Consider the following 22,652-nt stretch of genomic DNA (forward strand, 5'->3'; position numbering starts at 1 on the left):
TTTTCAAAGTTACATTTTCTAAGGCCCCTTTATCCAGTTCTGGCCTGTTTAAATGGACTTTCTGAAACCATAAGAACTGTTAAGACACAGCAGCAGAATTTTAGCCTTGGTAATAAACAGGCTGAGCAAAAACTGTATGTTGGGATGAAGGGAAGAAACCAGCTCACTAGGAATGACAATGCTGAACTCTGCTAGGCTCATGCAAATGTATAAAGTCACACCATGTATATTTAATACACTAGCAAAATATTTATTTTATAATGATAAAACAGAAGTGAAGGATTTCTTTTTGGTGTGCACCAGTAATTGTAGTAAAAGAATAAGGGGATTAATGGACTCTTTATACATTTCAATGACAAAAATTCATAAAGGTTAGCATCAAATTCAACTGTTCTCCATTTACAAGCATAAAACTTACCATAATACCCCCCAAACACATATATAAAGAATTATAGTTTTAAAATCTATAAAAAGTAAAAAATATACAGTCAGAAGATCTAACTCTTATTCAAATCTTTAATATAAAATTGTAAACATTTATTTACACAAAGGAAATGTGTATAACAAAATTTTGAGCACCCTTTTCAATTGGATCGTGGTTTTTGGAAGGCAGTGGATGTTGCACAGTGACACTCTCACCTTGCCTGCCCAACCAAAACCGCAGTTTATAAATAAAGCCATGGGCGGCCGGCTGGGTTCAGTTCAGGGGAGATTGGTTTTATTGCTCTGAAGCTGCAGCAAATGGAAAGCCCGAGTGCAGACACAGCCAGTGACACATTACAGGGCACCAGGGCAGAGCCCAGCCCTGCCCATGCACCCACATACATCAAAACCATATTTTCATTTCCATTGAACTGTTCCAACCTTGTTCGTGGCACCGTGTTCTGTGCACAGGGACAGCTTGGATCCTGTTCACCCACGGAGACCAATGGGCATTACAAGCCAGTTTGTCGAATCACACCTAATTTTACTCCAACAGTACCATGAAAAGGCCCTGTCATCAAACCCAGATACCTTCCTGAACAAACCCTCTGGTCAAGCAGAGCAATATCCACCTTAGCTTCCAGAAACAGTGGAGGAAAGAGCACACCTGCCTTTTCCTGGACATTTTGCTGGATTGCCTTTTTGGTAGTAACAATGCAAACAGCAGATGTTCTTTTCCTCCAATTAAGAAACCATAACTGGATGGATTGTATTTTAACTTATTCAGAATCAAGTCTGTGTGCAAAATCTACTGGAAAACAGAGCAGATTTCACCACAACCTAAACAGGGAGAAAGAAAAGCTGAATCCTATTACCCTGTTATTTCTGTTAAGTGTTTGTAAGGGGGAGAAAAAAACAGTGACATGGAAGGATGTCACTTGAAATTGAGGTCCCAAGCACCCCCGGCAGGTAGGGAAGGCACACTGGTGCAAAGTTAACCCTTAAAATTAAAAATACAGCAAACACTCCTTCCCCTGACATTGCTAGTTTATATCTATACTCTTCTAATGACACTTACCTTGGACCAGTTTTTGGTTTAACTTAACAGTAAACCAAGCTCACTAGCTCTTTTCTTAGATTGCCAGTATGAGAAAAGCTAGCATCAGTTATTTGCATCTCAACTACTTATTCCAGAAAATATCAGAAGTGTCAACAACCAAAGTCACCAACATCTTTATCTTCCCATCCAAGGACAATCTTTCTGTTATCTTTTCAAAAGCTCTATGAGGGATTAAGCCTGCTTCAGTGAAGTTTTATTCACTGTTCAAAGGTGGGATCCACTGATCAATGCACATCTTTCATCAACAGTTCAACATGATAAAATAGGAAATCTGATCAACAGAGCGGAATTCATCCACACTAGCTAAGTGTGCTGGACAAACCATGTTCCATGCATATTTGGAAAGGGTTAAAGTATTAGTGTTAAAAAAGCAGTTTTCAAAAGTGCAAATTGTCTCATAAAGGAGCTGCAGATACAGTAAAATATTTTCCTTCTTTGAAACCAATGATATCTTTACCTTCCCTTCACCCCCTCTGGAAAAAACCCTCTCTCACAATTCTGCAATGCAGAAAACTCCTGGTGAAGCCAGTCTGTGTTGAAGGAAATTGCTTTTAAATCACAATGCTGGGTTTGGTTAGAAAGTTTAGAGGAGTTTTCCAAGAAAGTGGATTTAGAAAGGGAAGAGGTATTTGTGCATTTAAAACAAAAGCTTTCAACTTTATTTTCATTTTAAAATAAACGTTAAGGCAAGGTGGTTTGTTGGTGGATAAAAGATTTTTTTGGTAGAGAGTAAGGACTTTGGAACACTGACTGTTCCCATGGTGGTTTTTGTCCTTTCTGGGACCAACCCCAACATATGGATAAGAGGTCTCCTTGGGCTGAGCTGAAGAACAGCATCTGCTTCAAGGGATATTAAAAAAGTAAATCCACCAGTCTATAGAAAGATTATCAAACTTGTAAGCCAGTATTAAAAAAAAAAAAACAAAGCATTTAAAGGGGGAGACTTCCACATCGGAGCAACCCTGATACAAGTATTCTCCCAGGCTGCCTGTGCTATTATTGCTAATAAGGACTTTCCACCTCCCAGCCAACTTCTTTTTTCCTCATTTTTATCCTGAAGTGACAAAGTCTTGTGCTCATTGCTAACTCTGGGGGATGAACTGTTCTCAAAGGTTAGTTTTACTTTTTACAACAAAGAAAACTAGATGAGCTGTCATGAAGCAAAGCCTTCATTTAAATACAACTACCTTTGGAAATAAGTTATGAAGAAACAGGTGCAAAGTAAATGGCTTTACAATTCATGTTAAACCTACTATAGTTTAAAAGTTCTCCCATAAGAAATTCCCCCTTTAAACACAGCAAGGTACAAGCCAAGAACTGTGCCTCTCTACAACAGAGTGCAAACTGCAGCTTAAAAGACTACAATCTATGAAGATGACTATCTAGACTAACTGGCCAGGTTTTAATACTTTTTCTCATCTATTACCAGCATCTAGAAATATTTACTGTGAAGTATCACTTGCTTACTGAGAGTACAGGCACATGCTTCAGCAATGGGGAAAAGAAACAATTCCAAACATTTTGCAAGCATACTCAGGTGCATACAGCCTCTTCTCAAACAAAAATCAGAAGTTTGATGGACAGTACTATAACAGCATGTCAAGCTATGAACAAAATTATTGCAAGTAATAGCTGCAGACTAAGCCCTAAACACAATTTGTGCAACTATTTGCGTTCTTTCTGCACTAGTTCTATGGAATTTTTGTTTTGTTTTAAATAATTAAAATATTTAGTCTTAGAACACTGCAAGTGAGATTTCTGGAAGGCTGGCCAGGACACAGCATTTTTTGACCTGTTCAAGTGTGCGACTCCTCAGAGACCGCAGCCAAAGCGCACTCCTCCTGCAGACCTGCTTGGTGCGCCGTGACCATGAGTCAACGCTCAGTGAGAAGCAGCTCCAGTCTTTTTCCCAACCATTTACCTCTAATGCCTGCAAGTCTCCTCAATGCCACAGGTTTTTTGGTCCAAGAGTTGTTTACATCTCATGAAATAATTAAAAAAAAGTAGAACCCCCGCCCCCATTTTAATGAGTTCCTAACAACTCATCCAAATCGTTCATCCACTCCTCTGAAGTCCTGTTTTTCAGCAAAGAGTCTATCAGATCTGTGTCACCAGTTAAGTTCTGAAGTCCATTACTGCCTGACTGGCCACTGTAGGCGAAAGGCAGCTCCTGACTGGTCGTCCTCACAGGGTACCCTTGGCTACAGTGAAGGTTTCCTCTGTTGGGAATTTGCTGATTTGGGTTCTGGTTGAAAGCATTCAGGTCTGGAACAGTCTGGTTGATGCCAGGCAGGACTTGCTGTGAGGGTACCTGCTGCTGCGCGGGCGCGTTTGTCCGCGGCTGCGCTCCCAAAGAGGACGACAGCATCTGCCCAGAGACGGCAGCGTTCATCGAGGTCATGGGCCTGCTGGTGCTTAGGCTTACCTGAGGCATTCCCTGGGCAAACTGCTGGTTGGACATCTTTAGATGTGTCTGCTGCATGTGGAAAGAGGAGTTGGCAGTAAATGGTCCTAAGCCACTGTTTGCTTGTGTCTGGTTGTTAATATTAGGGATACCTTGGTGTTGCCAAGATGGATTTTGAGCCCCCATAGCAGCTGGTACTCTTGCCATCTGTGGCTTAGACAAGGTTGCATTCAGTGCACCTTTATTGTGCTGCTGAGAAATATTTGAGTTTGGTAAGGTGTTCTGCCCGTAGGCAGCGGGAACGGCAGCGCCCTGGCCCAAGCTGCCCTGTCTCTGCATGGGGGTCTGTCCGTTGGCACTCGGGGCCGTGTGCTGGGAAACCATCTGGCTCATGCCAGGTGCCAGGTTGTACAACCCCCCACGCTGCATGTTCTGCATGCCGGGGTACTGAGACACCCCCCGCTCCTGCTGGCTGGAGCCCGACTGCAGTGGAGCAACAGGAGCGTGTCCAGGTCCCATCTGAATCATGTTCTGGCTCTGAGGAAACAGCCGAGGGCTGCCGGAGCTGGACTGTCCCAAATTACTGACCCCGGGCATGGCTGAAGATGACCCTGAAATACAAAGAAATATTTTGTTCATTAAATACCTCAGGTTCAACCAGAGCTGAGCCCGGCTTGCAGGCACAATAACCCACAAGAGAGATGCAGCTGCATTTGTATAAATTGACCTCTGCAAGCAACACACAGAGAGCAGGAGTTTAATTAAAGAGTGTCAACTGCGGCTCCAGTTAGCACCTCCACCTTGATCTCAAACACAGATATGCCAATGTCCTAAAAAAATCTGAATACCACTTCTAAGAGTTCAGCATCACTAATTTGAAAAAAATTATGACTTTAAAGGCAGGACTCTGATATTTCTTTGTGAACAAAGGTAAACACATATACTTTGAAGTGCATGCTCAATTTACTAAGCTGTTAAAAATACCTCTTACTGCACACACACACACACACACACACTGTCAGTCATTCCATGCATACACAAGAGTGCATGTCTTATCATACAACCATAGGGTTGCCAGTTCTGCATTTTCCCAATTCTAGGAATATCTTCTATTTATCTAAGATAGAAATATCTAATTCAGAAATTTTTGGTCAAGTATCTTTTGGATTTTCACAGTCAAGTATTCAGTATGTTAATACGCAGTGCTGACAGCCAAGCAAGGTGATTTGGAAAAATGTTTTCTCATCAAACCAAATACGATCCTTTGCTATTGCAAATTCTGAGTTCAAAATTTCTTCTTGTAGAAGAAGCAGCCCCCGATTTGAGGCAAAAAAAGCAGAAAAGCTCTGTAAAGTGTAGTGCTTGTAACACCCCCCACACTCCTTGCAGTCGACCAGGGGAAACCTTCCTACACCTATAATTTCTCTACTTTCAAAACTGAAAGTAAGCTGCAGAATTTTTTCATATTTTATGATAGCTGAGAAATACTGGATCTCCATTATTACTAACATTCTATCTGAGTAAAACCAGAATTATCAAGAATAAATTCAAATTATATTGAATTAATTATCAACAAAGTACATAATGAAAACATCAGTGTCGAGGGAATGATGGGTGTGGGAAGAGTCTTACTGTGACAATATTTACAGTGAAGAGACAGCACACATATCAGGATTTAAGATGCAAAAAATAGTTGCAATCATCATCACAAAGAAAAATATTTTTAATAGTACTGATGTTCATTATAGCAAAACCTACTCTATTTCTAACAGCTGCATGCCTATCTTTCTGTAGAAAGGTGGCAACATAAAAAATATTTCAGTGCAATAGTTGAAGGATGCTACTGATGCCTATGTTAGCACACAATCCTTTTGCATTGGCATTGAGTTTTTTCAGTTAAGTAACAAAACCCAATTGTAGCTGCACAGGCACAAACACTGACAGGGTGAGGGTATTACATTTCCATTTGCATCTTACCCCTCCAGTATTTATTTCTGCAGGAACATGGAGAGTGAGAAAACAAAATGAAGGGAAATTTAACAGAATTAATACACTACAGACATACTAAGCTGTTTCTCACACAAAAAAACCCACATAGGACACTTCACATATAATGAAGAGAATTTAAACTGCATTCCCTTTTAAATGTAGCAGGGATAAAAATGTTAAAGACTTTTAAACTCATCCTAGAGATGAGAGAAATAACACACCACTTATCTTTCTTTAATGAGGGCCTGTGATAGATACAGGCAGTAGTGATGTCAGCCTTCAGAAAAAAAACCCTCTGAATCTTAATATATCAAAGATAGAGATTTCCAACCTGCATAATGAAATAGAAGTACAAAAAAGGCCTGCAGAACAATGAAGGTAATTAAAAATTTTACTCATTTCCCAAACAACATTAAGAACAGAAGCTTAAGTTGTCCCAGATACCTGCGACCAGGGAAGCTGTTAATTTGCAACTGAATCAGAGTATAGGTCAAGAGCTTTTAAGGCACAGTGACATGTAATAAATTAATTAAAAGCTATCCAATCCAGGAAATTTGAAGACACCTTGTTTTTCACTGCTGGTATTTTTTCTGCTATTGTTGGAACTGCCATGTTTACTCACCTGTGAACTGTCCAACCTGCTGCTGGTAGGGGTTCTGTGCCTGATCCTGGTACTGGGGCGGCGGCCGCGTCAGGTGCCGCTGCAGCTGCTGCTCCTGCTGCTGCCGCTGCTTCTCCTGAAAAACGCCCCATGCAAGATATTTTAGACACAGATCCAGCTGTTTCCAAGGGCTATCTTGGAGAAAAACAAGTTGTCTGCATACTTTTATGCACAGCTGGTAATCAAAGGGGCTTCTGCAGCCCTACTGCACCACTTCAGAGTTTGTCACTTCAGAGTTTGTTCTCAAGGCTCAAACCCAGTCAGTTTAATCTGATGAGTGACAAGACCAGGATCTCAAAAACAACAGCATGTACTACAAGAGTTACTGCAGTGCATGTCTGAAGCCTTTCAGAGATGACAGTCTCCTAATCAGTAATGTAATCAACAGGCATTTTTAGCAACACTCTAAAGACAAAAAGAGCAGAAGTGCGTGTATTAAAAAAAACCACAATTACTTTTTTGGTCTTTATTTCCAAATCAATACATTTTAGACCTCTCTTTAAAATCAATAAAAGTTCAAGTCAGAAACATCAAAAAATGAACATGTAAATACTTTCTAGTCCTTGTCTGCAAATATGAAAAGATACACACAAATCCATATTATCATATATCACAGGTTTTCCTACAGGATTATGAAAAACTGCAAAACTAAGTCCATAATAGAAGTCTACAAGTTTTGCAACCATTGTTTCAAACCACTTTCTCAGCAATGCACTGATCAACTGAAACAAACCCTACTCATGATACAAAATAATTGTACCTCTTCAAAATAAAAGCAGATTCAACCCATACCTATTTTATGATCAAACCATTTGAAAAATAAACCAAGCAAATTTTCTATTAGGAAACTTTGGGGGAAAATGAAATTTAAACTCTTGAGGGGAATGCAGATGTAGTGTCAGTAGGCTCAGACTTTGACAGTGTTAACAGCCATCTGGGTGCTTTCACAATATGAAATGTATCAGGCACAGCATTTCTGTCTCTTCTTCCACAGATACCTTCAGCCAGACTGAAATTCTGACATAACTAAGTAGCGATACAATGCACAACTACTTAACCAAAAAGTTACATAGAGCAAAGCAGGGGACAGAAATTCTCCTCCAAAAGTATTGGGGTAAAGACACAAAGCACTAGCCTTTAGAGAAGAGACCGGTGCAATGTAACAAACAGCAGATACACATCAGTACCACCCCTCCCAAATGTCTCCAGCTGAGAAGCTGTTGAGACACGCACAGGAATGAAGAGGGCAGGCTGCTTGACAGAGGACCTGCTGCTTGTAGGACCAGTCAGACCTGAAAGAGGCTGACCACAGAAGCCAACAGGAGATGCCATAGCTCTGAAAAAAACCAAGAACTGTAGAACCTGGCCTGGAGAAGAAAATTAAAAAATACACATAAGGTTAAGTGAAAAGACAAATTTATAGTGGCAGGGAATGGCACTGGAGTTACCTGAGACTACAAGTTTCCTGCAAAGCAGACATCAGCAGATTCAGAAATCTTTTTGTAAAACTATATGCAGTATCATGTGTATCCAAAGGAACAAATATCAAATCAGAATGCTAACAAGACCTAGCTTGACTAGGCAGCACAAGGCCAGTAAATGTGGCAAATGCAATGTCTAAAGCTGTTCAGCTCCAAGGCAAAGCCACTCCTTATCTGGGACCAGAGTCTCAGTATCACTATAGAAAAATGGAAATTACCCAAGTTAACTGTAGTTACCACAAGTAGGACATGAATGAAGTATTTTCATAATATTGATATTTACTACAGCAACATGTGCTGGCAAAGCAGAAGCAAATATATAGGAAAATTATATTTTAATGCTATTTTTGAGATATGCTACTTATCACCTCCCCAGTGTTCAGAGAGGTCTGACACCTGTTCTGTCCATTATTGTCCTAAGGAAATGTACTGGGCCACAGCTCTAAGGGCTCTAACAAAGCTCTGACAAAGCTCTAACAATCACCATCCACCAGACATGCAAAAGCACAAACAAGAGGTCACACCCCATACTTCCTTTTTCCCACCTGCTCTCAAAGAATACCTGTTTGTTAACATTCTGGAGAGTAATGATTATTCATCTTTGATATTTTATATTAATATACAAGTCACCAAAGACTGACTGATTTATTAAAGCATTCTAAGCTTACAGATCACATAACTCATAGAGAAGATGTGATTTTATTGATGATTTGGGCATTTTCTTTCAGTCTTTAATAATATAATTCCCCCACAGTATTCCCTTAGTCCAAATTGTTTTAACCAAAATATCAAAAACATATCTTTACCAACACTCATACACTGCCAACCACATTTATATGTTTTATCTACACTGGCTTCAGAACTCAGGGGGTTTTTCTGTCCCCTCTATTGACATCTCAATTTCATCAGGATGTCTCCAGGTGATAAAAGAGCCATTGGCTAGGACTTGGCACAGCCATAGCTCCACAATCCTGCATATTCTACTACAACCTTCCCCATAAAAGGGGCTGTCATACATTTTCAGTTCAGAGGAGACTATAATTTCCTCCCTTCATAAAGCTTCTGATGGGCAGATGATTCAGTGAGACCTTAGAGCACTTTTCAGTACCTAAAGGAGGCTTATAAGAAGGCTGGAGGGGGAAGTTGTCTCAAAAGGGCATGAAGTGATAGAGCAAGGGGGAATCCAAGACCTCCATCTGAAGCAGGTTAGGTTCAGATTAGATATTAGGAAGAAATTATTTACTGTGAGTGTGGTGAGGCATTGGAACAGGCTGTGGCTGCCCCATCCCTGGAAATGTTTCAAGGCCAGGCTGGATGGAGCTTGGAGCAAGCTGGTCTAGTGGAAGGTGTCCCTGCCCTTGGCAGAGGAGCTAGAACTGAGATGATTTTTAAGGTCCTTCCCAACCAAACTATTCTCTGATTCTAAAACATCAAATGCTATTTCATGCACCTGAGCAAAGCAGTACAAATTAAAAAACAGAGAGCTGGCCCCTCTCACCTGTTCTGCCAGCAAATGCTGCTGCCTCTGTTCCATTAGGAATTGCTGCTTCTGTTGCTCCATGAGCAGATGCTTCTGTTGCTGCTCTCTCTGCTTCTGCTGGTCCATCAGCATTTGGTGTTGCTTCATCACTGCTGCTTGCTGCTGATAAGCTGAGCTGCTGTGGTTACCTGCCATGGTGACATTTGGAGCCTGGGCACCCACCCCAGGGCCTGGGACAGAAACAGGAACACGAGGAACAGCAGGAGCAGGGTTCTGATCCTGCAGAACACAGGAAAAGTAATAGAAGTTACAGAAATGCAGTAATTTCTTCACATCTATACAGCACCAGACACAGAACTGTCAGTTTGGAGTTAGGGTCAGAAGCCCCACAACATTTAGGAATAGAGGCTTTAACTCCAGTCTCAAAGTTCCTCCCAATTTCCAGCTCAAACAGGTCAGTATAGCTCTGTGTGCTTTTTTTCAGGCACTTACAAACTGCTCATCAAACACCCCAGCTTCTGTTTATTTTAGAAGCAGTTTTTCAAACACTACATTTGATATTTTTGTTATACAAAGCATTTATTGAAATCCTGCCTCTTCTGTCAACAGTTCATTCTGCAAGTGTTTATGTCTCTCATCCTAAAGCTGCTTTTTTTTTTTTAATATCAGAGAATTTACTATTTGCAGGTGAAGGGGAGAAGGCTTCCATTGGTCAAAATGATTCTTAAAGTATTTTTCCAGCAATCCAACCATCACCACACACTACAGACAAAAATACTACTAGAGATAAGTCTGATATTATTAGTTTTTTTTTAAGTCTGCATTTTTTGTCCTTTTTTTCTGAGACTGGAACATGGGATAAGCAAAAATAACATGGAACATTCAAAAGCCCTCCTAGTACCAGCAAATCCCTTTGAAATTTGACAGTTTTCATCATTTTAAAGCACAGTTCAGCCTCATCTCTAATTACACAAACAAATATTACATTTAATTTAAGCAATCAGCTAATGGGTTTGGCTGTTGGTTCTCACTCTGCAGTTTCATAAGGAATCACAAGCCAAATACAAGGAATGCTGCACTAAGTTGTTCTGTGTGCAAGCTTTTGAGAAATTCTCCCAAAGCTTTCATCAGTATTTCTGTTAGTTCAGTGCAAGTGTGGCAGTGTAGACACAAGGTCACCCTCACATTTTTCAGTGAGGGGGAGATGTGGCACACACAATCATCTCTACCCTTCTTCCATCAAAAGGCTGTTAGACTGTTACTTCTGCCAGCTTTCCAAGAGATCCTTTTTTTTTTTTTTTTTATGAAGCACACATTGATCTCAAATTTCTATTTGTACACTGGTGTGGTCTTTATCACAGACTAATCAGAGCTTTTTCACAGGTTTTCTGTTTTGTTGAGAGAACATATGACTTGAGTTGGATCTCAAACAGTTTTTGCTGGAGGAACTTTAATCAAATACCTTTTCTTTTCAACAAGCCCTCTTGTATGTGCATTGCAGGTACATGTTACAGAATCCAATGAGTCTAAACTTCCACCCACTACTACAGACATTTTCACCTGCAGCATACCTGTAGTAAGTTTTATACAAGGCAAAGGAGCACCATCTGGAATTTTCTGTTAAAAACCTGAAGCATATGCTTCAAGCAAACAAACATTGCCATTATTCATTCTTAATGATATATTTCTCTCCTATGCCATGCTTCCCCAATGCCCAGAGACTTCACCAATAAAAATCCATAGAACTGAAAGGCTCCACGGAACACCCAAGAAATCAGGAATGCAGCCCCCACTTCCACCTCTCTGCAAAAGTAGGTCTTTTAATAGTAAGCCAACTCTGACACAAGCAGGGACTAAAAACAAGGTAAAGAAATCAAAGCTTCTTTGAGAACACTGTGTAACACTACAGTTTTATACAAGTTATTTTAGTCAAAAGTTTACAAAGCATCTATTTATCTTTGTAAGTAGAAGCTTCTGTGAAGCACGACATAATTTGTTGCCCACAAAGTATATTAAGCTGGAAATCACACGTTACATGACCTAGAACCCAGTATTAAAAACTGTCCCCAGTGGAAAAAAGACCTCATGATTCTTGTTTAAGATTCTTGTATATAGGATATATAGGATTTTTCTCTTTAAAATCAATGGAAACATTTGAAACTATACCAAGGAATCTGCACTCCAGCCTTACCTACCCAAGACCCTTAAATCTGCTACAGAGCAAAGGTAACTCAGGACATTCACCTGACCATGTGGCAGTCGGTAGGTCATGTTTCCAGGCTTGGGTTTCAACAGGATCATCCCATTTTGGTCGTCACCTACATGGGACAGTGGTGGCTGCTGGCGCTGCTGGATGTATGCCAGCATGGGAGCCTTGTTCTGCCCAGGCACTGCCACCCCCTGCTCACACTCTGCTTTGTAATGGGAAAGAGGTTTGGTGTTCCCATAGTCCAGCATAGAGCTTTGACTGTTCACAGGGTTCTGGTTCAAGCTGTTTTGCTGATGACCCAAAATGTTCACGTGATAATTGCCTCCAGCTCTTGGTGAGCTTTTATTTCCCAAATTAGGCATCATGAGTTTCTGATTGTTGAAGTCTGGCTGATAAACTGATGGGCTAGTAGGATTTTCCATGGTATATGGGACAGCCAGTGGACTATGGGAAGGCCCAGGCTGCTGCCACGTTGACATCTGATTTGCTTGGTGGACCTGTGAAGCTTGTTGCTGGTTCTGCAACATCTGATCTCTCTTCTGCTTGGCAGCAATCTGCTGAAGTTGATGAGCAGAAGACATTTCTTTGGCACTTCCTGCACACTTCCCAGGTAACAACACAGGCCTCTGGATGTTCTGAGAGTGGTTTGATGCCTGCATCATGGGCTGATTAGGATTTTCAGTCATTGACTGACTGGAAGGCTGGAACATAGCCTGAGAACTAACAACCGTTGTAGAAGCGGCACTTACAGGTACAGAAGCAGCACCAATAAATGCTGAACCTGAAGAAGTTGGTCTAACCTGGGGAGATCCCAGCTGCTCTTGTTCAAAGGGTGCTGGGGAAAACTCAGTCTTTATGTTAATATCTTGTGGTAATGGAGTCTGTGCAGCTGAATTTGAAGAATCTGCATCTTTTTTGTCTTCAAAGTCATCATTAAAGAGATCCTTCATGTCTTCATCGGGCACTGATCTATTGAGCTCCTCAATAAGTTCCTTCCATTCTTGCTCATTTAGGTTAAGATCAGGCATCAGGTTATTCTGAGATATAGAACCCCCTGCTACAGGATTCATACAGGGAAGCTCATCTACAGGCTCCTGCTTCAGCTCTTTGTTCAAACTCAGAGGAAATGAATCATCAGCATCACCACCTCCATTCATCTGCAGGCTGGAATCTGGAAGACACTTCTTGCTGATGCCATCGAGCCCCATTGGATGCTTCCCATTAAGTTGTAAGGTATCACCAGTACCAGATTTCTTGTCAAGATGATGGAGTGGAGACACAGGGGGCATTCCATTGGAAGAACCACTCACTCCCAGACCATCCTCACGACGCAGTTTCTTGGACACAGAAAACACATCTGCATAGCCATTCTGCTGGTCTCCATTCTGAGGGGAAGCAGCACTATCAAGCTTTCTTTTCACAGTCTCATGGAGCTGCTGAAAAAGAAAAGGAATATTTTAGTTATGTAGTTTATGTTACATAAATCTGGATTTTTATTTCTTACCAGAACATTGTCTTGCTCTGAACAAAACATTTCAGAAAAAAAAATCAAAGATTGCATCTTTGTTTTGGTAACATTTTGTTTTACAAGTCAGCACATGAGATTACTTCCTCACTATAATCTCTCACAGAAATTTTTCAAAAAACATGTACTACTTTAAATAGACACCCCCTCCTTCAGACAAAACTAGAAGCTGCCAAGTACTCTGACAACAAAAAGTTGAAAAATGGCTGTGAACTGGAATATGTTATGATTTTTCCTATTCAAAAGGAGAAAAACATTAAATAATGTTAAGAATCAAATTTCAGATGAGAATAAAAACCTGTATTCTATTTGATCTATGTACACATACAGTCTAATTGTTCCATGAGACTCTTTCATAAGTCTCACATTTAAATATTTATAAAGCAGTCCCACACTTAAATATTTAGAAAAAACAAGTAATTCTCTTGTGATAATATATTTTAGAGAAGAACTGTGTATATAAATTTTGTACACAATCACACTTTTGGCACTGAAGCAAAACCAATTTGTCACTTAGCGACCATTGCTTCACACTTGTGGAAAATGCAATTCAGAGTTCAGCCAGTTCTATCACAGCAGAGCAAGTTCATTCCTTTTCTCTTTTCTCCTGAAGTATTTGCCAGCTGCTCTGACCACCAGAGCCCCAAGCAGCTCCACAGTTGGCCTCTCCCAGATGGTGAAGGCACAGATTCTCTTTCTCGTGGTGCCACCTAGAAGCGACCAGCGGCTACAGCAGCAGCTTCACAGCCAGAGCCTGAGCACCTTTGTTCAACTTCTCCTTCTTGCCAGCATTCTTGCAAATAAAATGTTCTTTCTATTGACCTCAAAAGCATCTGAAAACAGAATTCCTGCACACATCAAAGGTGACTATAAACTTTTCCTTCCCTCAGGTGCATTCTGTAAAAAAATCTGAGCTTTGCTGGTGCTGGAACGCTCCACCAACGCAGACAAACCTGCAGGGCAGAGACGCTGCTCCAGCAGCGTGGGGAGCTGGGAGAGGGAGCTGCCATCAGCTCCCAGCCTGGGTCAGACACCCTGGGACATCTCAGCAGGACCCTCGACAGGAATCTCCACCAAGAGCCACCATCTGAGGTGTGGGGTCACTGAACAACAGCTCTCTCAGAGGACAGGAAAGCAGCTCATCAAACAAACCTCAAGACAAGTATAGTTCTTTTCATATTACCTGCAGGGCAGTCCACTAACCCCTGGGGAAAACTCATCCAGGGAAAAATGGGAAACCTCAAGATCTCAGCATTCAAGCAAGAGGCTGGATGTAGGGCCAGCATAAACTATCAGAAAAATTTTACACACTTGCCTGAGCAACAGCATTATTTGATTTACAGACAGAAGGACTGGTTCACAGTTAATTGTTCCTATTTTTTTTTAACCATCTACAGTGAGCTGATCTTTGGGGGCAAAGAAACTCCAGACCATCTGTTTAATTACTGCACAGGTAACAGCAAAAAACCCCCACTATTTGTTTAATGCTTGCATAGGTAACAGCAAAGCCTTATTTTTATCTGTGGGACAGACTCCAGCTTCCCTGGAGACTGTGATCTTCTAGATGGCTCATGGAAATAGCAGCAGAATAGCAAGATCAGCAGAAGACTGAGTAGGATGAGGTGAGGTGTACATCTGGAGAGGAGGCTGGAACTTGAAATCTCTTAATTTGAACATCAGGTCCTTAGCTTGGAGTAGCAGCTCCCTAGTGCATTTTTCAACTCAAAAGAATAACAGAAATTTACTTTTTTGTAAAAAGACACAACAACAGAGAGCAAAAAAACTCAACTCCATCACAACATTTGGCTTTCAGCGTTTCCCATTGTTTACTTCATACTCCCACCAGGAAAACTGAAGCTCAAGGTGGATGAGTAACTTGCCCAAGGTTATATGATGAGTCAAATTACTCAAAGTTTGGGAATGGGTCCTCCTTACTTCTAAATAGTTAGGGAAAAACCCCACTCACTCCCTGAAAACTTACATCAAAATATAACTTGGTTTTGTGAGCTACACTCACTGCAGTCTAGAAAGACACAGAGCCCTAATATCCAGCTCAGGAACTCTCAGATCTCTATGGATTTTAACAGTCATAACACACAGATATCTGATCCTTGGAGACATTTTGACTGTAAGTTGCTTGGGACAAAATCCTCCTTTCACCTAAAACTGTATTCCTTTGGAGAAAAAAGGGAGATTAAGTTCCTCCCCAGTTTGTCTGTGTCTATCCAAATAATCTGGTCTGAGGGGAAAAATAACAAACTGCATATGAGATACAAGTCAGACTGCAAGCTATCTACATATCAAGCTGCTCCAACAGAGTTCTCAAGGCAAGAAAAACCTGTTCTCTTCTGCCAAAACTCATGAAAAAACCAACCAACACATGGATGAAGTAAAGCATAGCTTGCTACTCGCTAAGAAACCCCCTTCAGCTTTAATGTTTTTGTTCACTACCATCCTGTAAGGCACAGTGTTCCTCCAGTATGCTGTCCATAATTTCCTCAGCAGAATCAATCAATTTTATTTGTAACACTAAGCCAATAATTTCCACTGTCACAAGATCAGATACAGAAGTGTCCTCTCATTTTCTCAGCCTATTCAATTTTCCAACAAAAGATGGAACTTTCTAGATCACTGTTATCTAGCTATGCCTAAAAATATTACCCCAAAAGCATTTATCTGAAGTATTTATACCAATATAGGACCAGTGCAAGGCAGGGGATGTGAGCTGGCCTCAGTCCATTGCCCAGGACAGCTCAGAGAGTTTGTGAAAGAGCCACTAAGGGGCCACAGGCTGCACCTCCTCCATCACCTGAGCTGCATTTTATTCATGCGAGCAGAACACACAGTCCTCAACTGGCCATAAACACTTCCTTGGCAGGAGCACACATGCTCAACTGTGCATTCCTCATGCACACAACACAAGCTGACAAAGCCCAGGTGGCATCCATGACAACAAAAGGTGTCCAACACAGCAGCCTCTGGCCATGGAACTCACACACTGACAAGGAGACAGGCCTGCAGTGCCAGAGATGGATTTGTGCCCAGGCAAATGACAAAGCTTCCAGCAGAAACAGAGAGCACACAAAGCATTTTGATAGATTCAATCTCTGTCTTAAACCCACCAGCTTTACCACAATGGTGCTCAGCCCTACTGTGGTCTCACTGCAGGGGCAAATTGACTGACTTCATAAAAGCTGTCCAAGAACTACAACAGAACCCAACAAGAAACCAGAAAAGCTTGAAAACTTAATCTATTGCTTGCCTATTAGCACTGGCAGAATTCAAAACTTCAGAGGCCAGGGCAGTGCTCTCTTACTGCCTTGGTGGGAAGGGGCATGAATCACTGATCAAAACAGTGGTACAAAGTTGTTCTGATTGGTTTTGTGGGGTTTTTTGTTTGTTTGTTTGGTGTTCACTATTTTGGTGTGGACTTAATACCTGAAACTACATTTAGATAATAATCTGAAACCAATGACATTGCAATGCATTAGAACTTAACAGGCATGGAAGTTTAGATTACATTATTTGTTTGAAAGCAAAAAATCCTTTACCATTCAGAACAGCTAAACTGAGGACAGTCAGCTAAAGTCCTTTTGCAAAATTCCAATACTTTTTTACACTTTGAGACCTAAACTGAAGGTGGCAGATACATATAAATAGATATACAAACTGTATGCAGGTTTCATTTAAAAACAAACAAACAAACCACCTCATGAACATGGCAGAAAAGAAACTTCTTAAAAATCTGGTAATCATACTGTGTCTCTCAGGCTCTGTAATGTTCTTATTTAGCTTTTTAAAGCATCTGTTACAGAGATTTAAATATTCTTACAGGATTTAGTAGAGTTTTAATCTTTTGTATTTCATTTCATATTAGTTTACCATTTCAATATCAGAATTAAGTCTACAAGAACTTGTCCTGATATACAAGCAAGAGAAACATAATGCTGGACCTTTTCAAAGAAGAAATGCTAGATTAGACTGCAAGCATAATAAAAAACTAGCTCCAATATGGCTCCTAGCATTCTGAACCAGAAGGGGAAACCAAATCAGCATACGTTCATTTTTCTGCCATGGGAGTGCCAGTATTGCAGCACAGATAAGCCCCCATGTACCAGAGTGCACAGTAGGTGCTCCACAGACACTGATTGTCCTCTCCTGCCTCACTAAGGACAAAGATGACAGCTCCTTAAGCTGGAATAACAATGCAAATACCAGACACTGCAGTGTATGAATTTTGGATAGAAAACATAACATTCTGACTACAGCCCACAGCAAGAACCCCCCCTTTACTGTGCATCTACCCTCAGCTTCCAAAGCTGCACTCCCTCTGCAAGGAGAGCATTTTATTACCCAATGTGTTCCTGCATTCCACTGTGCTTTCAGAACCAAACTGCTGGACTCTTTTTTAATTTTTACTTTAATTCCAGCAGACTTTTGTATTTGGGTGACTGCCTGCTGGAGTGAAGAAGGGCTGTGGATAGGCATGTCTATAAATATCCCAAGCCTGCATTAGTCACAAGGGGCAGCTTCTGCTACAGGAATTGTTCTGCTGAATCAAAAAAACTCCTGTGCCTTCAGCTGCAATGCCGGATCCTCCACCTCACTTGAACTTAAACAGCAGCAGCAGCTCAGTCACTCCCAGATCCTTACAACTTAGGAAACATCACTGCATATCTAACTAATCTGGCAAGGGAAATGTTTCAAACATAAAACAATACCTCACAGAAAATTAAAAGGAGACAAAGAAAAACCTGTCTGAGTTGTTGGGCAACAAACTATCAGACTTGTCAGCAAAAACAAACAATGGTGGCAAGACTACACTGCACCATGGCTATATATAAATAACATGTAAATAATTTGCTATCTTTGTGGTAAAACATAATTTCACAATTTAACACCCCTATACCACAGCTTACACAAAAATGAGGTCTTCTGAACTGTTAGAGTACCAGCCTGAGCTTTGTTAGAGGAACATCATTAACACTTGTCAGTACACTATGGACAATCTATTCCCTTTAATTTATTACTTTAGGTCTTTCAACCAACAAACACTGCATTGCCCTCCTTGGACTTCAATTTTATTTAAAACTGTTTACTTGGTGCCTTTGCTTAATTTAGTGTTTAACTAATATTAATGCAAAACATCTATCACTGCCAAATAAATGTTAAAAGTTGCTCTTCAGCTTTAACACAAAGCCTTCTCAAGACAGGCCACTGACTCGACTTCTGTGCTCATTCCAGAAATACTGTTTGTGGTTTTGTGGCAGTCCTAGACAAAGCAAGCTCTCTGCACAACAACTGCTCTCAGGTGGGGGAAAAAAACCCAGTAAGAAATAGGGAGCAGCTCTCCTTCCAAGACACCATATCATAAAACAAGGAGTGGAAATGAAAATCCAGATCTTTGCCATTCTCCTCATTCACATGTCAATGAAACAGCTTCTGTTCAGCTCAGCCATCCACTGCCTTTTTGTCTACCACAGAAATGTAAGGAAGCCAAACTCTCTCTTGCACAGAATTTAAACACCATTATTCGATGAACTTTCATCTATCAGAAGCTGGCAGAGAAAAAAATGTTCTAGGAGACAAGCCCCATCTCTTCCCAACTTCCCTGTTTCTCAAAAATGGAAGATTAACACTGCAAACACTATCCAAATATCAAGCATCTTCTACTTTGAACACAGCCCTAATAATGTCATGTTAAAGAACAGAAATGGGAAGAAGATGTCACCATTTGGATTTCCCATTAAATAATGGTCTGGAAGTTTTTAAGAAGTAGGAAGCTAGAAGGTTTTTCAACATTTTTCTCAAATGAAGGACAGGCCTACGTGATGCACAAATAATCCAAGGTATTTCTGTATCAATGCTGTATTCTCTCATAAGAAAACAAGGAAGAATCTATCCCTTACTTCTGCCTGTAAGCAAGATCCATCTAACTTCAGGATCTAAACCAGAGCAAAGAATAATGGAAGAGAAAATATCTGATTTTGTCCACGTGACAAATCATACAAGACTAAGGAGGAAGTGGTGGTGCCACCCTGTTCCCTGTGACTATTGTGGATTTACAGAAGGTGCTCAGCAGCACAGCACCTGGCAGTGCCCACACTGCCCACACCTGGGGCAATGCAGCTTCATGTCCTACTGCTACAAGACCTCAAAAAAGCCTTCACCTTTACATGAACTGCTCTCTCCTTCAGGGACCAAAATAAATGCTTCATTAACAGGCAACATAAAGTACCAATTTCCAAGAGCAGATTCATATGCAGCTTCACAGAAAAATCTGGACTGCTACAGCAGCAACAGCTGATATAATGCATGTTGCACTGAGCTAAGAGCATTCTTTGGAAAGGATGTGTCCAGGACGTTTTAAAAGACAGCTCTGGTGTTCATCCAAACTTTACTGAACACTGGAAATCAAGCCCATATCCTTCCCATTCAAAGCACATGCTTGGTCTTGATAATGGCAACACGATGGGTAGATGTAAAATACCAACCCAGAGAGGGACCTTCTGGGCCAGAGGAATTAAATCAGCAGCAGAGGTGCTGTTGTTGTTGTGTTTTTTTCCAAGACTTGAATTACTAAGCAAACCAACTTTATACCCCAGTAACGAGGTGATGAATCAGCAGCTGCAATTAAGCTCACAGTCATGGATGCTAGGAAGGAAACAGCAGGCCAGCCCGGGGAAGAGTCATTCATCCACTAAACCCCTCTTCTGTTGTGTAAATTGGCCACTGGCAGCAGCTTCCTGTACAAGGGCTTCCCCCACGATGTGCAGTGCACTTCAGAACCGACTGCTGTTGAGAGCCCTCATTATAATGGATGCTAATTAGATCAAATCCACATCCAAAGTGATTGAAGAGAAACAACACCAATGAATTAGAGACATCTTTCTTTCAGAAGATCAATATGAAGTCGTGTGGTGGCAGTTTAAGCAACAGGATTTGACATGCTAAAGAGCCCTGAGTGTAATGAAAATACACATTATTAAGGGGTAGAGCCCCATATGCAAAAAGCCCAAGAGCCCAGCAGGAAATAAACAGAACCTCCACCAAGGTTTTAGATAATAAAAACCAAGTTTGAGTCATTTTTGTTTTCACAAAAGTTTACATTCAAGATTAGTCTACTAAACAACAGCTAACTGTAAAGTTTTGTAGAATCAGTGTCAGGAATGCACAAGGTTTCCTCTCTTCCTCAAGTACCCTTCTGTAGCAGCCCTCTGAAGTGCTCTAACTGTGTCACAAGGACCTCAGTCTTCTCAACAGTCAGCAAGTCCTCGAGTCTCATAGGTGTTTTAGCAAGAACAGAAACAATTCAGTCAAGTAACACTTTCAGTTCATCTTGTAAATACTACAAACTGCAGCCTAGTGCTGGTCACAGTAAAGATGACATAGATAAACCCCCTTCAGTATTTCACATTATGTCCTGAACACTCAAGCATACATAAAAGCTCTATTGTGATTCTATTTTAAAAACAGTAAATGAGGTCCAAGACACAGAGAAGTACATCCTCCTTCCTTTCTAATACAATCAAATACACAGAGCACCCTAAAAATATTATTTATTCTATTTATTAACCTGGGAATATCTTTGTTTAACCCAGCATCCCCTTTTAAAGACACTCAGAGTGCTACTGAATCATTTTCATGCAGGCCACCATTTAAAAATACCTGATTTTAAGGCAGACAGGTATTAGGACACGCAGCCTTTAAGAGGTTATCCTACTAACCTACATTACTGACACATTAGCACACAGCAGTATATTTAAAGGGCCCAGAATAAGTTAAGCAATAGCTATCTTGATATAGAAACAGGGCTATGTGAATATGTCCCGACAACCAGAAATGCTAGAGAAGCCAGAGAAACATTAAGATTTTGAGCTAAGCCAGTTTTTAATGGGTGGAGTGGGATTCTCATAGTGTTCACACCCACTAGAGTGAGCGGCAAACAAGCAGCTGCCTTTCCACTGAAATTCTTTCCAATATGAACCAGAATTAACAGACACATTGTCTTAAAACTCCCCCCCTCCAGTAAGAAGCATATCCTTATCAAATGACTCCACAAAACCCGGACACCCCAAACTGAAAACTTAAGCAAACAAAAATCCAAAGGCACCGCAGTATTAAAACCTCTCTGACAGTTTCTGCAGGGGCATTTTAGGTGAATTAGCCAGAAATATGATTCACAAAATACTCTGAATGATTTAAGCATCACAGAAATCCTGCCTCTACCCCTACCCCATCATGCCACAGTTTTTCTACACTCTTCCAGCGTGCAGAGGTGACGAGCGCAAACAAAACAGCCCTTATCGTTTGCGAAGTTGTAACACAGCAGAGAGGGCACTCGGCAGAGCTGCCCCAAGCCCAGCCCTCGCTCCGCAGGCCACCACAGCAGCAGCAAGAGCTCCTTTTCCTTCCCCCATCCCGCTCCAGACGAGAGGTGCCGGTGCCAGCCGGGCACGACCGCCGGTCCCTCCCCGGCCCCAGCAGCCGGCCCCGGGGGCGCTTACCGCGATCAGGGCGCTGCTGCGGCCGTGCTGCTGCTCTCCGCTCGCCGCCTCGCCGTCCAGCCCGTTGGCTCCGCTCCTCTCGGCGCTCCCCGCGGCGGCGGCGGGCGGAGGGGGCGCGGGCGGCGGCGGCGCCGGGGGCGGCTGCCGGTGTTTGCCGGCCCGCTTGGCCTTGGCCTGCAGGCAGCGCTGGTGCAGGGCGAAGGTTTGCTGGCGCTCCAGCTCCAGGCGCTCCGGGGACACGGCCTGGTAGCGGGACTCGCAGGCGCTGTGGTGCCGCCGGCAGAGCTCGATGCGCCGGCGGAGCCGCTCCATCACCGCGCTGTGCCGCGGCACCACGAACTCCGCCATGGGGCAGGGGGGCAGCACCATGGGCCGGGCGGCGAAGGGGCGGCCGCCGCCGCTCACCGGCTCCTCGCTCCGGCGCCCGCCATGGCGGGGCCTCCGCCGCCCCTCCCGCCGGCCTTACCTGCGCTCCCCGCCGGGATCGTCCCGGGTCTTTCCCCCCGCCCGGCCCGGCGCCCGCTCCTCTCTCCCCCGCCCCACTTCCTCCTTCTGCCCCGAGCCCGGCGCCGCTCCGCTACCCCGCTCTCCCTCAGCCCTGCCCGCCTCTCGGGGCCCGGCGGAGCCCGCCGCGCTCCCTCCGCCGCCGCCCTCAGGCGCGGGCCGGCCCGGACCCCCGGCCCCCCATTGTTGTCCGCGCCGCCGCCATCTTGAAATTGTTTTTCCCCTCCAGAGCCGAGTTGAGAATAAATGGGCGGAGCTTCCTGGGTGGGGGGCACGTCACGGCGCGCGGCGCGTCACGAGCCGTGACCGACGCCCCTCCCAGCCAATAGGAGGGCGCGGAGGCGCGAAT

The 22,652-nt window shown here is 42.5% G+C and overlaps 1 protein-coding gene across 1 annotated transcript; it reads right to left on the reverse strand.

The window, feature by feature from the left end:
• Positions 1-241: 241 nt before the first annotated feature.
• Positions 242-22,178, reverse strand: MAML1 (mastermind like transcriptional coactivator 1). The gene is made up of 5 exons (XM_058034948.1): positions 21,800-22,178; positions 11,803-13,203; positions 9,577-9,837; positions 6,559-6,673; positions 242-4,558 (listed from the first exon to the last, which is right to left on the reverse strand). Exons 1-5 carry the CDS (start codon positions 22,166-22,168, stop codon positions 3,567-3,569), a joined length of 3,138 nt encoding a protein of 1,045 aa, XP_057890931.1. The 5' UTR covers positions 22,169-22,178; the 3' UTR covers positions 242-3,566.
• Between the last annotated feature and the right edge of the window lie 474 nt (positions 22,179-22,652).

This window comes from Melospiza georgiana, chromosome 15 (genome assembly GCF_028018845.1).
Source record: "Melospiza georgiana isolate bMelGeo1 chromosome 15, bMelGeo1.pri, whole genome shotgun sequence".
Classification (NCBI taxonomy): Eukaryota; Metazoa; Chordata; class Aves; order Passeriformes; family Passerellidae; genus Melospiza; species Melospiza georgiana.